Here is a 16,138-nt window from a genome sequence, read left to right as displayed (position 1 = left end):
CGCTGCTGCCAACACAGGTGGTCACCAAAGTCACCAAACCTGACCAGGACACAGTGTCCCCACCTGAGTGAACTGGGGTCTCCTTCCACCACTCCACTCTGAAGTCAGTGACCGAACTCCAGCCGCATCTGCTCTCAAGACAAGATCAACTGAGCCCAAAGAACAGTTTCTCTCATTTCTCTGCAGACTTCCCTATACTTGTTTGCTGGAAGACAAGCTGTCATCAGCATCTGTTCTGACGCTTTTAGGCTGGAGCTCTGCTAATCTTAAACCAAAGGAAATGTGTACACAATCAAAACATACTTCTAATTTCTGCCTTCTTACTTCCCACAGATTTCCTTTTACAAACTTTCAACAATTAAAGCCAACAAGAAATGTAACTAAGGTGGTTAATCTATACTAAGTCTAGCTTTGCTGTAGCCCTCTTAATGCTTCCTTCAGAGTTACTGATGTAGAGGAGCCATTGGGTTACAATTCCATTCTGCAGTATCCCAAGTGGGAAAATGTCCATTTCACCACCGAAACACCTACCCAGCGCTGTCTGAACGTACCTCGTCTGCACTGGGGCACGGCAACGAGCCTGCCCGTAGTTTTAAGCTCTACAAATGCAGTCCTGTCACAGCTATCCTCACAAAACTCACCCAAACAGTTGGGTCAGTCCCATTCCCGCAGCAAGGGACCTGTGGCACTTTAGGGTAGAAAGCACTTTGTTTCTCCAGAGGAGCTTACCTAAATTACACCCAGATGGATAATACAATAATGTCTGTACATAAAGTTCATGAATGCTATCTGCTAAGTACTCTGCCAGCCCTGGGAGGCAGCTCAATCATTTACTGTCTTTGGAAAAAAATTTGTAGCTGATGGGGTTGTACTCTTCCCAAATCCTTTCAAACTCATCCAGGAAAAGCTTCACATACTCGGCATCTTCCATGACCAGCACATTCTCCCGGTTGTTCTGGATAGCTTGGGTGGTCCAGTTGAGGGAACCTGTGATGAGCATCCTCCTGTCCACGATAGCAAACTTGTGGTGCATGTACCCGTCCTCCTGGTCATGGCGCACCTGGATCCCTACAAAGACACAACCACCGCTTCAGCGGTAGCCGAAGCTCTCACCCGGGGCCTGAGCGCCCGGCCGTGCCCTGCCCCGCGGAGGCCCCTCGCTGAGGGGAGGCCACCTCACCGGCGTGCCGGAGGAGGCCGATCTGGGAGCCCCGGATCCCCATGTACTGCGCGTCGGTGACGATGCGGACGCAGACGCCGCGTCGGTGGAGAAGCTGGACGGCGCGGCTCAGCTGCGGGCAGGAGAAGGCGAAGAGGCAGATCTCGAGGGAGCGGCGGGCGGAGAGGAGGCGCCGCAGGAGGCGGCTGAGGGGGCAGTCACCCTGCGGTAACGGGCAAGGGCAGGGCCGGGCCGCCGCGCCTGGCTCCGCCGCCGCTTCGACCAGCAGCGCCTCGGTGCAGCTGGGCTGCGAAGGGAAGAAGAGCACCTCGCGGACGGGCCGCCGCTGCCGCCTCCAGGCCGCCAGGGCCAGCGCCGCGGCCAGGCCCAAGCCCAAGCCCAAGCCTAGGCCCAAGCCCAGGCCCAGGCCCGCCCGCCGCGCCGCGCCCGCCGCCCACATGGCCCCGCCGCCGGCGGCCCGGCGCATGCGCAGTCGCCCCGAGCAGGCGAGCGCGGTGAAGGCGGGAAATCTCTGAGGGAGCCGCCCGCCGCCTGGGCGGTGGGTGTCGAGGGGCCGCAGCCGCCCCCCCGCCGAGCCGCCCCCCTTCTAACCCACAGGGGCTTGGGCTGCTGTGGGGTGGGGGAAGGAGGGACACGGGTGCTCCTAGATGCACTGGAGAGCTGACCCTAACCCTTCCCCAAGCACCAGCCGCCTACGCCGCACACTCAACAGACCCTTTAAACTGGATCCTGCCTGGCTGAGGGGCCAGGGGCGGCAGAACCAGTGCAAAAAGGCTTCGGTTGTACCTACAGCCCAACCAGTGACCCAGCACCAGCGGTGGGGCTCTGTCTGTCCGCCCGCAGCTCCCTGCTCCCACCTCCCTCCCAGGTAGGCGCTGCTCGGCCACGCGGAAAAGGAAATCACATCAGAATAAAGAAACATCCTGCTTTAATCAGTTTGTCTTTAAGGCGGAGGGTTGAGAGGGAAGGAGGGTGGTGAAAGATGGCTGCAGACATGCTTTTTGGTTAATTAAGTTGCACTAAGAGGAGTGTGCACATTCCAGCTATCACTGACAGCAAAAGGAGTGCCTGCGGCCTAATCTGCAAGCTGCAGGAACTTGCCCAGACAATTATTTGGTAATCCCACATATAGATCTGTTCTGGCAGGCAAGCACATCTGTTTTTATGCTGCGCAGGAGCCCTGGGTTCACAGATGTAGCAACTCTCCCCCTTCTTTCCTGTGGACATTTTATAAATGTTAAGTTAGTGGTTTCCTTGCCTCAGCTCAAAAATGATACATTTATCCCGGGTCTGGTTGTGCGTGACACGGCCCTGTTTCAGATCAGGACAGAGACCGATGGACATCGCCTACAACTCGCTGCTTACACAAGCACATGGAAGAAGAGGATGAAGCCTCAAGCTTGACCTTAGGATCAATGTTTTGGAAGAAACCACACCTCTGTTCAGAAACACGGGCTTTGCCAATGGGTGTTTATGCACCAACTGTGGGTTAAAGACTAGGTTTTAATGTCAGATTGCTTGGGAGAGCTATTCTTAAAAACCAGAAATATTTCAGCAGTCAAGAAGGTCTAAATGCCAAATAATGCCTTACCTGTTGTGTTACACAGCTCTGAATTGGACCAGAATAGCTTTCAAGTACAAGAATAAAGAGTACTAGGTAGCCACAAGAGCAGACACCAACCTAGCGCTGGAAATTCCGATTTACTAGTCCGTGCTTTTCTAATGACTTCTGTCATTTATCCCACTAGTAATGGGCTTTGCTCTTCCCTCATGACTAGCACCTAGCACATAGGGAGCAAGATGCATGTATTATTCAAAATTCCTTTCCTGTGGGTAGAACTTGAGCACCTCTTTTGTTTCCTGTTTCCTTATTGACAACTGGGAAACGCCTTTTTGCAAACCCTGAAATTAAATACGTGCTTGAAGTAACAGAGTAATGCCTTTTTCCAAGCATGTTTGCTGTTTGAATATCCTGAAGTTGTTTATATCCAGTCAAGCATTTTCAATTAATATATCTGAGCATCTCTTGCTCCATATGTACAAGAAACTAATACATACAAAGCCAAGAGGAAAAGATCTGTTAAATTCTGTAAATTAGATCAAGTCTAAGATACAGGAATCAACTGCTGCTTCTCCCAGCCCAACATAAACACACATCGAAAATCAACACAAAACCAGGCTTTGTCCATTTTACAAAAATAGCTCTTAATGATATTTAATGCCTGTCGCCATTTTACAGATGTTCCAGACAAAAATCAACCTGCATATTTTATATATAAGAACAGAACTCATGACAAGTTGGAACATCCCCTCTGAGCTTGAGTCTTGTTTGAATGAGTGTAGAAGGTCACCTGGTAAAACCTGCCTCTAGCTTGTTAAAAATGTCTACGGTAACGTCAAGTTTTCCCAACAATGATTCAGAAAAAAAAAAAAGACAAAAAAACCCCAACAGACTTCACAACAGAAACAGTAATTGCTTACAATACAGATGAGGAATATCTGTTTAGGTAATTTAAAAAATGCACCAATGTTTCCATGAACTATTAAGCAAAAATGTTTACTATAGAGTTATATAAGAAGGGAGCACCTACAGGTTGGATCTTTTCTGCTTAACTTAATTAGGAAGCTAAAAAACTATTTCTGAAGACAGATGAACAGCAGCAACCTTCTCCTGGCGAGGTTATCTTCATTATCTGGAAGTTTTGCAGCCACAGGCAAAATGAGGCGAGTATTTTACCCTCTGAAGAGGCAAGCAGGCTGCATTTTGAGACTTCTTACATTATAATTCTCCCTCCCAGACAAGGTTTCCAAAGCAAGTGCTGAAACTGTCTCAAGTTAAGATATAAATAAATAAAGTGGAGTGACAGGACTCCGATAGGATATCCTGACTTACGCTACAGCAGAAAATAGTCTCTTCTTAAATCCGAGCATAAAGTGGTTTGAAATAATTTACATATGATTCATACCCTGTGACGTGCCACTTATTTTTGGTTCTTGTTTTCTCAGGTATTTAGGAGATTTATGTGGGATTCAGAGAGATTAACTATATCCACTCCCAGGAGTTCCGGACGTTGTCACAGGTATCTGAGTCTTGCCAAGGGAATCTAAAGCTGAGGTCTACTGCCACACCATAATGCTTAATGATGACAGTATGGGATTTTAATTAATTCACGCTGATTCTTTGAGCGTTGCTATATTTTAGTCTTGAGTGTGGACGTCTAGATTTAGAGTTGAGTTTCAGGACAGACAGCAGCACTATTTATTAGCACTTATTAATCCAGTCTCACAGCAATTAGAAAAGACTCAAGTCACTCTTCAAGTTAGTTTGAGGACCAGTAGAATAGTGATGAAGTTTCACTATCCACCTAAAGCACAAGCTGCAGGCTCAGCAGCGGTAACTCAGGGTTCCCTGCCGTTATCTGAAGGCAGCAAAGAGAGGTTGGGCACCCTTTAGTTCCGGGACTCTGAGGATGTTGGGCTGCGAACTGTTGACATCAGGTGGGACTTGTACGTCTTGCTCAGGCCAGTCATCCAGAACTTGAGAAGCTTGACGTTGTCCTCTTCTGCAGCTCCCAGAATGCTCAGCAGTTTTTGGGTATCCTCCTTGGGTCTGCTGTCCACTTTAGTAAATTTAAAGAGGACCTTCACTTTACTGCAGAAACAAGAAACTCCTGTCACTACTACGATGGACTTGAATGCATCAAACAGGGAATGAGCAGTGATCGTAGCTTCTGTCGGTACCAACTAAATGTTAATAAAAGCTTCAAACAATATCCCATGGAGACTATTCTCATGCTTTGAGTGCAGAAAGTGGGGGGAAGAAAAGTACAAGAAAAGGAGGGGGGATTAGTTAGGGGAATGACTCATTTTCAGTAGTGATATGCGTAATTCTAATCTGTTTTTTTCATTCTAGCGAAAAGTAAAACGATTAATTGTGACAACTGGGAATCTCCCTTGGAGACAGATCTAGTGCCCATCTGGCCTTCAAGTAAATTCACAAAATCGTAATGTTCCATGAATTATTTCACATGACTGGTCTTCCTTTATATCTACTTGCGTCTGTGAAATGTAGTGCCTGAAGGCGCAATCGTGACATCTGTTTGGCACGTTACCTGCACTGGAATATAGCGCACATTGACAGGCATATATGTATTTGCATACTTAATCCTCCTAACATACGTAAGGCAGACAAGTATTGTCATGTAGGTAACCTACAGATGCATGAACTGAAGCATAAAGGTTAAGAACTGCTGAAAGCCAGAAAGAGTTAGGACTAGAGTAGAACCCCGATACTCTTAGCTCCCAACAGTAAAGCCAGCTACTCTCAGTACTAAAACAGAAGGTACCTGACTACAGGTCTGTCCTGTACTCTGCTGTAACTGTTCCAGGTTTAGTGCCGAAGCTCTTTCTCTGAAAGCAGTTAGTTGTACTTACTTCATCCACTCCTCCTTCAGGCAAACAAGGCACTGATCCACAACATCTACAGAAAGGTTCTGGTTGGTGAGGGCAGCTTCGATCTTGTTCAAGATTGTAGGGCCAACTAGAGGATCAGAAAGAGAGGGAAAAGGTTGAGAAAGAGGACATAGAAGCTGCAGGTCACTCACTCACACCTTTGTCAGCAAGAACTAGTCCACTGCTATGACCTGGGCCTGAACACCTGCTGGAATTACAAACAAGAACACACATTTGTTCCACCTCTTTGTTCAAGAGCAGTGGTCTGCACTCCTTTTTCATCAGTGCTTTGGTCTAGTGCATTCATGCAGCTTCCTCTATATGCAAAAAGCTACATTATTAATACAGCACAGCCAATTTCAACACAGAATTTGGCTTGATTAGCTCACAGATAATAATCTCCCTTGAGTCAGGAAGAAACCTACCTATTCTACAAGGTGGAAAAATATACCCCCCAGTGGCCTGCCTTGATTTCATCTCCATGGCAGAGGAGCTAAAGATCACCCCACTAGAAAAACACCTGATCCAAGCAGCAACATAGAATTTTGTGAAGGATCCTGAGACATGCACACAGGTTCAGAGGCCTTTGTTTTCTTCAGACCCACTTTTAAACTAAAATTGTTTAAATTTTGTTATTTCTAGTCCTGTATCAAAAACTCATTAAAAAATGCAAAGCTATGAAAAATCTTCATGCTTTGTACAATATATGTACATATATACATAAATATATAAAACCTCAAAGTCTCCACTTACTCTTGATTTAATGTTCCTCTTGTTAAGGGAAGTTCCAGAATATAGTATAAAAACAAACAGACAATGAACCCAAAGCATTCCTTTCCTGGACCACTTTTTGGAATTACCTAGGAGGCTATCTTCCCAGCAGATTGTGGCCTAGTAACTTTGATGCTGTGGTGGAGAAAAGACCTTTCAGTGACTATTTTTGTCTAGAAGATTCTGGACATGCCACTGGTTGGATGCAAAGTAGACTACTGTAATTACACATGGGGGACCTACAACGGCTGCTGGAGCACAGGAAGAACACTACAGAGCGAGGGAGTTTCTGCTTTGCATTGCACCTGTATCTTCAGAACACAGAGCAGGACGGATTAACCATCTGTCAAGTCTTTTGTGACAGTCAGTGAGGCCAACTCATCTAAATTAAGACTCCCCAGAAAACAGGAACCTGATGGACCTGACTCAAATCACATCTAGGTGCAAGTGTTCAAGTCCTTGAACAAAGTAGGAAAAAAAAAAAAGTCTGTGCATTTCTGTATCAGTCGTACTTGTCTGTCAAATGGAACATGGGAGATGAGTAATCACAGAATGTCACGGTCCTTATAAGCAAGACTTACTCAAAATAAACACACAAGCATTCCAGGATAGAAAGCGTTCATTGTGGGTTACTGAAAAATTTCCCTACAATTGCTACTATACACGTTACAGAATTCATTTCTCATTTCTGAAAATGCATAAGCAAAATGCTGATCTTTAAATCCATTAAATGGACTGTGGTAAACCTCACCTCAAATAGCAGTACCCTAGTTGTACACTGACCTGGCTTCTACTCAGACTTCCTTAGGGATCAGTACATGAACAGCATAAAAAAAAAAAGTTAAAGATTAGGTCGCTGTGTTAACCTCAGTGATAAAGGTTCTTTCTGCTTTCAAATCACCCACCTCGATCTGCTGCAACAGGGCTACCGCTGGTGACAACAAACTCGTACTTGTTGAGGGACTGCTCATCATCAAACAGAGCTGGGTAGAGACTGGACCGGGTAGCAGAGCGAACTTCCACAAGGACCGCAAACTCTAGAGCAACAAGAGCCCAAAAGAACATTAACTGTACTAGCCCAGATTCTAAAATACAGCTACACACCCTGCTCTGAGAAAGCACAGCTCTGTCAGCTTACAATATTTGGCCCAGCATTAACCTTTCCTCCACAGGAACCAGAACTGCCAGTGATGGTATGATCAGTGCTTAAAGCAGGTGTCACACTTTCAACTACTAAGTAGTAATTAAGTAATACAGGTTTTAGTTCATGAAGCATTGTTAGACTATCTGCCAATACTTAATTAAAAAAAAATAATCTTTAATAATATAGTGAAAGGAGAGGGTTCTGCAACAGGTTCTTACCAGATGATAGTATGTGGGATGGGATTTGGACATGGGGACTAAGCCCTAGGAAGTTACACCGATACGCCTCTTCGTACTGGTCACTGTAGGGGATGATCCGCACACAGCCTACGGGCAGCATAGTCTACAGAAGGAAGGAAATGTGTCAGGAAAAACGCTGGAGCTAAACCAGTAAAGCAGAGTTTTCCCCTCCGATTTCTTGGGCCAGCCAAGACTTGGAGTGCTGCTCAGGCAGATGCTCCTGATTTGGGGGATCAGAAGTATCTTACTCAGCTTGAAAGACCATGCAGTTGCTGAGGACAATGAAGACATCCAAAAGTTGGGGGATTTTTTAGGTTTGTTTTAGGTTTGTTTTGGGTTTGTCTCCCAGCCCCAAACCACATCATTTAACACACATTCTCCACAAGATTACATGTCCCAGACGGCGTGGACTGCTACAGAAATGTATGTAAAAATATGCAGTCAGGAAACAAAGGAAAAGGTTTCTACCCGTAGCACATCAAAAGCAGACTGGACAAGATCCATGTCTCGAGCTTTCCAGATAACCTGGTTCCCCATCAGAACATGCCAAGCCAGCATGCGGAATGCTGATGCCCCAAGAACCTGGAAAAAAAAAAAAAAAATTCTGCATTGGTTATGAAAATTAGTGAAATGTCCAGTTTGCCCTGACCAAAACATGACTGCCACATATGAAAACGGCTAGAACCGAGCAGCAGAAATGAACATGAAAATTTACAGGTCTTGCGCACAGAGTAATAGCTCTAAACCACAGCACCAGGATCAAGCATTTCTTTGACAGATGCCAAAGGCGTCAGACCGTCATGCAAAGCGATACTCGCTCCCATCTATGGTTTCAAGAACAAACAGCAGCAAAGTACCACTTTGCCAACACGCCTAACCACTGATCCAATTCAGTATCAAGCGCATTAAGAAAACAACAGTTTCATTTCTCGGTTGCTCCAAATCCCTCAGTGCTCTGGCTAGACTGCATGAATCAGCCCACTTGTTGGCCAAATTAGTGGGTTTGCTGAGCTGGACACAGGCCCGTTTGCAATGGAACTGAACAATTTCTATTAGACAATAACAACTTTCAGGCATTTCTCTGATCTGGGTTATGTTCGCAACGATTCAGGCACAAAAAGGTGAAACAATATTCTTAGACAAGCCTCCAAAGGCACACACTTGCAGTACAGTGGTGTAGTTCAAGAGCTTCAAGCATTCTAAACTAGGAGACAACAGAACAAAAGGAGGCTAAAGAGATAAAGCAGGTATTTGTCAGGAGTGTCCAGGAAAATAAGCTGGTGTGAAAGAGACTGTGGGTCAAATGCACCGAACCGTCCCCCTCAGCCAGGTAACTGGAAGCACTGGAGAAAAGCCAGAGCTGTACAGAACCATTTGTTTTGATTGTAATTATTTTTTCCCCCCTCTGAAGCACTTTTGTTTTAAGCAAATAGTACTTGGCTTTGAAGATGCTGCGCAACCTCTGTATTAAATTACTGCCGCTACTCTAGGGAAGAAGAAAAGTGCAGAGTTTGAGAGAAATCATATGATGCCATCCCACATGACCGATGATCACCAGAGGCCCACATGATCTCAGAGGAAGGGAACGGCCTCAGAGATGCAGTTCACACCCTGTTACTAGCTGTGCAGGCACTGTGTTGAACACAGAGCCAGGAAAGAGGTGCAGACTGCAGGAAATAAATGTATTTTTTCAAAAAAAAACCAGTATCAGGAGAAAAGAGGTTATTAGCTTGTGAATTGAGCATGGGAGTTTCTTGTCTCTTACCTGCCTCATGTGCCTGAGAGAGCGAAAGACAGACAACCTTCTGTGAGCTACATTCCAGCTGTTGCAATCTGGCATCAGAGATGTTTCAGGTGAGCACTTAGATAGCTCCTGCCCTTCCACAACATCTGGCTGGGAAGAAGGCTTCTCTTCTTCCTCGGAACCATCCCAGCCTTCCGACTCTTCTTTCAGATCTAGCAAAAAAAAGAAAAAAAAAAAAGCAGAGTGGTCATAAAAATTGCTGCTTTCTAGGAACAGGAACTGCCTCAGAAGTGCCTGCACACGCTGCAACCAGTATGTGGGGAGAGCAGAACACAGGACCTGAAAGTACTAGCATCACAGACACACCTGAAGTGTTAATGGTGTTTATGAATTCATATATAAGATAACCACTGAAGGGTCAAGAGGGAATTTTTATCTTCTACAGAACACAAAGTCACATCTTTTGGCCAACTATGCGTTCTCTATTCTTGTTTTAAAGGTCTTGGCCAAAGCTTTAAGGCAGGCTTTGTAGAATCTGATCTAAATAGATTAATAAAATAATTCAAGAAAAAATTACAATCCTTTAATCTTAGAAATTATGTAGAAAAGGAGCAAAAGTCCCTATGTTGCGAATGCAAATTCTTCTGGCTGTAGATATTCATTGGGAGGGCCAACCCAGCCAGAGAGAACAATAATCACAATGATGCAACACTCCTCCTCAAGCAACAACCACCACGTGTGCGTGCAGAGCGCCTACGAGGCCAAGGGCCTTGATTTCACATTCCTGTCAGTCACCTCTGTATCAGCGACTGCAGGGACTACACTGCGGGGAAGGTGATGGGAGATGGCTGTGCTTATGATGCTGACGAAAGGACTCGGTCTGTTACCATCCAAAGCGTTCTCAGAGGGTTTTCCAGCTCTGGAAACTTCTATCTCACCTGCAAGTTTTTCCATCTGAACAAGGGTGTCTTCTGTGGGTGCTCCCTCCAGAAGCTTCTCTGTAAGTCGGCTGCCACAAGCTTTCAAAAGCCTGGAGACATTGAAAGAAACAGAAGCAGCGTTCATTAAGCCTAGGTGCAAAAACCCAGTAAGAAACTTGGTGCGATGAGCTCAACAAAAAAACCAACCACTAACCAATTTGTGTTTCAACACATCTCTGTGCTTTCCTTGGTGTGGTAACTATCAACATATCTTACAAGCACCACCACTCAAAGCCACTCAAAGACCCACCATTTTACGATTACTTTGTGCAACGTACTCATCCCCCACCCGAGTCACACGCCAGAGCTGCAGTCCTCTCTGTGGCAGCTCTCCAGGGAAGTTGGATGAGCAAGTCAGGCACTGGAGCAACTAGACTGCCAGGCATACTGCTGTGGCAAACGGCTGCACCTCCCACGCTGCCTGTCACAAAACACAGGCACTTCCAGGTGTTCTTCAAGCGTGAACCCAAAGTACAACACGCTGGCGGTAGGAGCATTGTTTCTTGCTGTCTTCCATACTTACTTTTATTCTGCAAAGCTTTTTCCATCTAGATAGACATGGCTTCCATTAGCAGCCACATTAGCAGGTTTACTTCACAGCAACAAGAATTTTTTTTTGCCCTAAAGGCTACTGTCTTTCTGTGCTTAGCTCCTTCCAATTCAGAGACTACTTAGCAAAGTTCAACTTCTTACCTCAAAAAAAAAAAAAAAAAAAATACCCAAACACTCAAATCACATTTCCACCCTTTCAGAATATGGCAATATTCTCCTCCTGAAGGAGTTGTAGAAGATAGATACGCAAGTGGCATTACCAAGCGAAGGAGGTATGCAAGCATGCCCACAGGTTTTCGTCGTTGGTCAGTGACGTTAAGGAGCGGGCCGCGTTGCCGTTCCGCTGGTGCAGGAAGGGAGTGAAGGCCGTGTTCATCCGCTGGGCACGCTGAGGGCACCCATACTGCTCTGCTTCAAACACCTGCACCGTAGAGGAAGGGCAAAATAAGAGACTGAAAAAGATAAAATGCTTACATAAACCTGAGCCAAAAAACCCCGACGAAAATATGAAGTGAAAAGGGTGCGTCACACACAATCATCCAAAATACACTGTAAATGATGGGGGAAGAGTGGGGAGGGACATCTTATTCTTAGATTGACTAAAATGATCATGAAGTAACACTTGTGCTCCAAAACCATTTTCCTTCGCAACTTTAGTTACTTAAATTTCTAACAGAGCTGTTGTCTAGCAGTTAGGTCTGTGAAAAGTCTTATGACTGGCTTAAAATGAGAGAGGCACCCTGCTCTTTCTCTCCTTCACCCCCAGATACGCACCGTCCTCTTGTCCCTGTGCCAACCTTAATGACCCCCCTGGCTGCAGTGACCTGGATCAGCTTTTTGACTCAGCTGTAAATCAACCATCACACTGTTTTACTAACGTTGAGTCAAATGGCCTCTGTGCACTGACCTACCTTAAGTGCTTTGCCCTGAAGCTCATCAATGATGCCTCTGATTTTTCCCAACAAGAAAGGCCAGGAGTTGATGAGGTAAATCCGGTCCATCATGATAGTGATGATGCTGTACCAGCGCTGGAAACCTCGAGCCAGGCTGTCTTTGATAAAGAAGGTGTGGCTGAACACAAAACCATGCTGTTCATCTCCGAAAAAAATTGGGCCTTCACGTCCCGGGCAGACCTGAAGGGGAGGGACATGTACACATCGCACAGCTGAAACAGTAATAAACTGAAAAGCTTCCTACTCTTTAACACACACTTGGTGAACAAAACAAGCCTTTTTTAGGCTACTATCCAAAACTCAGGGTCAAACAGACCTCCAGAGTATCCCTCAAACACTACAAAACCTTCAATTTAACTGTGTTTTAAGAACTCAGCTCTATTCAACTCCAATGCTGTCAAGAATCCACAAAGGATTTTGCTGATCTTGGCACACAAACGCTCATTAATCTCTAAGGTTCTCCCTTTCCTTCTATGAGATGCTGAATGTTAATGACTACAAAGATCAAATATTTATGGGCACTAAACAACAGATTCCAATGTTTTTATAAAAAACAGTTTATCTTACAAAGAAAAACAATAAACACACAGAAGCAAAACCAAGAAATTTTTGGTCTCATGAGGTGAGAGGAAAGAATCCTCAAAGTTATCAAAGATCAACCTTAAAAATTAGAACCAATCCTGGAAAGAACAGACCTGCGTGTCTGTTTTTCCACCTCCATTCCCTCTTTGTTTCAGGCTGCACGGAGCAGCCAGGATGAGCAAAGACTATCCTGGATTTGAAATGATACATAAGGCCACAAAGGACTCCAAGGCAGTTACCTCACAGCTCAGACTGCGAACACAGGCCTGGCGCACGATGCTGAACAGCTGGGGGTGGTTTGGGTGTTGGTGACTGACGTACTTGATTGAAGTTTCTTTGTCGTGGCTGACATATCCAGGATGTCCTCCTGCAAGAGAGCGGCAACCCTGAAGACAGAAAAGTAAATCCAGCCATAAATGAGCATGCAGTTATCTAAAGTTTCCAAACACCTCTGTATATTCCCTGCAAAACATACGGAAACGTCACTTACACATAGAGATTAGAACAAAAATACTTCGAAGACAAGAAATAGGCGACAGGGTTAGGATTTGAACACAGCTCCTCACATAGAATGCTGTGCAATATACTTCCTCTGCTGTTATGCTCATTTGCCACTATTTAATTTGATTGTGAACTTGGTGTTGGCTCTACAAGTGGTAAAATTCAGTTAACAGCAGCTGTGAAACCAACTGGCCTAACAAAACTGGCCATAACCTAAAGGAAAAGAAGTAACAAATAACTCAGAACAAGTACTAATAGTAGATAAGCATGAGAACAACTGAGAATATACATTTTCTCAATTGTTTTCACTGCTTTTGCATTTTTTTCTGTCTCCTAATCAATACTGCTCCTAAGTATTCCTAAGAAAGTAAATGCTCTTCAAAGAGGAGGAAAGCATTTCTCGGCCACAAGAGAATCACAGATCACAGGGCTTAAAGAAACCTCAAGACACCATCTTGCCAAGGTCTATATACTCAAGAGCAGTTCCTTCATCCTCTTGTCATGGATCACTACAGTTTATGAGGACCTGGAGATCTTCTGGTACTGGTGGTCGTGTACAAAATGAGTGCAGTTCACTTTTTTTTTTGTCTCTCTTAAATAGTACAATTTGCATTAGAGAATCTAAGAGCCCTTTGGTTAAGCCAAGGGACACTGATGTCCACACACAGATCTTCACACTTGCCTCGCACATGTCCGACTTCTTTGGCCCTGGGCTGCTGGAGTCGGCGCTGGCACCTTCTGCGGGGCTGTGCGAGCGGATCCGACTGCTCATCTGAATGCCACCTTCTTCCTCCTCCGCCTGCTCATTCTGCCCAGAGATGTCCCCGCTGCTTGCGCCTTGGGGAAGCGGTGAATGTAAAACCTCAGTACAAAAGAGGGTGCGAGGACCGTGGAGCTCACAAAAATGGCAGAGGGCAACAATAGCATTCATAGTGAGAGCTCAGCACATGCGACGGGCCTCCTGCAGGCAAGGGAGAGAGCACACGGTATCAGCACAACAGATATTAAAGCATCTCTTAGGCCCGACTGGTGCAAGTCCTGCTCTATATCTCTCTAGGAGAGGCTGGCCTTAAGCTCAGCCTAAGGGTGCTCAGTCTAAGCACAACTCTACCACGGGGTGACCTGAACAAGGACCTGATGGGGCGGGACCAGAGAGACCGATCCCCCCCGCGCCCGGGTCCCTGACTCAGAGCCGGGACACCCGAGGCCCCACAGGGATGGAACGGGACCGGACCGTGCCCGGATACCCCCAGTCTTACAAGGACAACTTGGGGTCCGACAGACCAGACCTCCGTGCCCGGACACCTCAGGCTCTGCCGGGCCCGGCCCAGCTTCCCCGTGCCCGGAGGCCTCAGGCCGTAACGGGTCGGGACGGGCCCTGCTCAGCGTCCCCGGAGCCCAGCGCCTCAGGCCCAACCGGGCCCTGGCCTCCCCGCGCTCCGCGACCGGCACAGCCCAGGCTCCCCATGCCCGGACGCCCATGGCCCGGCCCGGGCCCTCGCTCACCGCGGCTCAGGGGTCCCCGGTCCCGCGGCTCCGGGCTCCCCCGCCCCGGCCCGTCCCGTGTCCGCGGGCGCCTGACACAGACTGACCCACCGGCCCGTACCATCCCCACCGGCAGCTGGGGGGGTGGGGAGAGGGGCACACAGCTTCCTGGCTACCCACCCGCCGCCGCCACGGAGCGGCGAGGAGAGGGAGTAGAAAGCGGGAAGAGGTGCCCGTTCGTGCCGCGGTACCGAGCCGGTCCTTCCCGCCGCCCTCCCGAGGGTCCCTCCCACACCCCCCACCCCCCCGGGGCGGCAGTGACTCGGCCCACGGCCGCCCTGTCCACAGGGGCTGGGCAGAGCCATTACCTCAACACGGGAGGGGGAAGAGGAGACGCTCCGCAAGACGCCTCCCTCCTTCCTTCCCCCGCTGTCCCCTGTCCCGCCGTCGCGCCGCAGAGAGCGGACAACGGTGTCCGAGCCCCGGCAGCTGCCGGCGGCCCCACAAGCGCTTCACCCGCCGCGGGCCCCGTTCCGCCCCCCCCGACTCCCCGCGAGGTGGTGCGGACCGCCCGGTGGGTCACGTGACCGGCGGCCTCCGGGCGGGGCGCGCGCATGCGTCGTGCGCGCGGCGGGGCGCGGCTGAGGCCATCGGCCGCGGGTTCGGGCCCGGGCGGCGGGGACGGCGCCAGCGGCTACCGGGGGGGGGGGGGTGAAAGGAGCGTCGCAGTCGGCTCCCGCAGTAGCCAGCGTGCGTTTTAATTCCTTAAACTACTTGGACTGTAAGATTAGGGCAGATGAAGGCTTCCACCAAGCATTGTCTTTTCGCACTCCCTTCATAAAGCAGTTAAGATGGTTACACAGGTAGCACCCCCCTTTGAAGGAAGGGAGCAGACACCAGAGTTAAGCCTGGTGTAGGTTCTTCAATATAGATCCCTCTCCATTAAACTACTCCAGTTTCTCTTCAGGGTATCAAGTTTTATTAGAGGATTATTCATCTCTAGAAAACTATGATGGAAAGATAAACCAAATTCCATGTGAACTATTAACCCTCTCAGTCTTCAAAATATAAAGTACTGGCTCCTGCCCCTCCTCCATCCTTCCCTTTACATTGGAGTTGACTCCTATAAATACCCGAGTCTGAACAAAAGTAGCAAGTCTTCCACAAGATAAGAGCATAGACCATTCAGCTAGGTAAAACTTGCACTTAAATCCCAAGAGAGAGCAGCTATCACTGATAAGACGACAATATACGCCTCTGGCTCCAAGCAGCCATGCCTGGACTAATAATTATGCCTCTGAAGAAAACGATACTCAGATGGTCAGAGATGGATGATTATCGTAACACAAAGATCAGATATGAATACAAGTGATTGATGCAAAGTCCATCTAACCCTGGAGCCCACCTTGGACAAGGACCTGTAGCAGCACTTCCCAAGGAAGACACACTTTTTGCACAAAACCAACTACTGTTTCTACTTGAGATAGTTGAGGAGGGCTCCGAGAAGTCACCAGCAGAGTTTGAACAACTCCTGAGCAGAGGGCACTGCCACACG

General features: G+C 47.4%; 1 protein-coding gene across 5 annotated transcripts; it reads right to left on the bottom strand.

Moving 5' to 3' along the window:
• Window positions 1-2,091: 2,091 nt before the first annotated feature.
• FLCN (folliculin) lies at window positions 2,092-15,137 on the bottom strand. Of its 5 annotated transcripts, none has more exons than XM_074885715.1 (12): window positions 14,952-15,137; window positions 13,781-14,059; window positions 12,837-12,983; window positions 11,974-12,195; window positions 11,323-11,483; window positions 10,469-10,560; window positions 9,552-9,742; window positions 8,255-8,368; window positions 7,766-7,889; window positions 7,309-7,440; window positions 5,615-5,720; window positions 2,092-4,832 (listed from the first exon to the last, which is right to left on the bottom strand). In XM_074885715.1, the coding sequence occupies exons 2-12, from the start codon at window positions 14,027-14,029 to the stop codon at window positions 4,631-4,633; spliced, it is 1,740 nt and encodes a 579-aa protein (XP_074741816.1). In that variant the 5' UTR covers window positions 14,030-14,059; window positions 14,952-15,137; the 3' UTR covers window positions 2,092-4,630. The 5 variants fall into 5 exon arrangements, with proteins under 5 accessions (XP_074741816.1, XP_074741818.1, XP_074741817.1 ...); XM_074885717.1 differs by lacking the exon at window positions 14,952-15,137 and adding an exon at window positions 14,764-14,845; XM_074885716.1 differs by lacking the exon at window positions 14,952-15,137 and adding an exon at window positions 14,705-14,724.
• Between the last annotated feature and the right edge of the window lie 1,001 nt (window positions 15,138-16,138).

Source organism: Strix uralensis, chromosome 16 (genome assembly GCF_047716275.1).
Source record: "Strix uralensis isolate ZFMK-TIS-50842 chromosome 16, bStrUra1, whole genome shotgun sequence".
Lineage (NCBI taxonomy): Eukaryota > Metazoa > Chordata > Aves > Strigiformes > Strigidae > Strix > Strix uralensis.
This window is presented reverse-complemented; position numbering and strand designations above follow the sequence as displayed.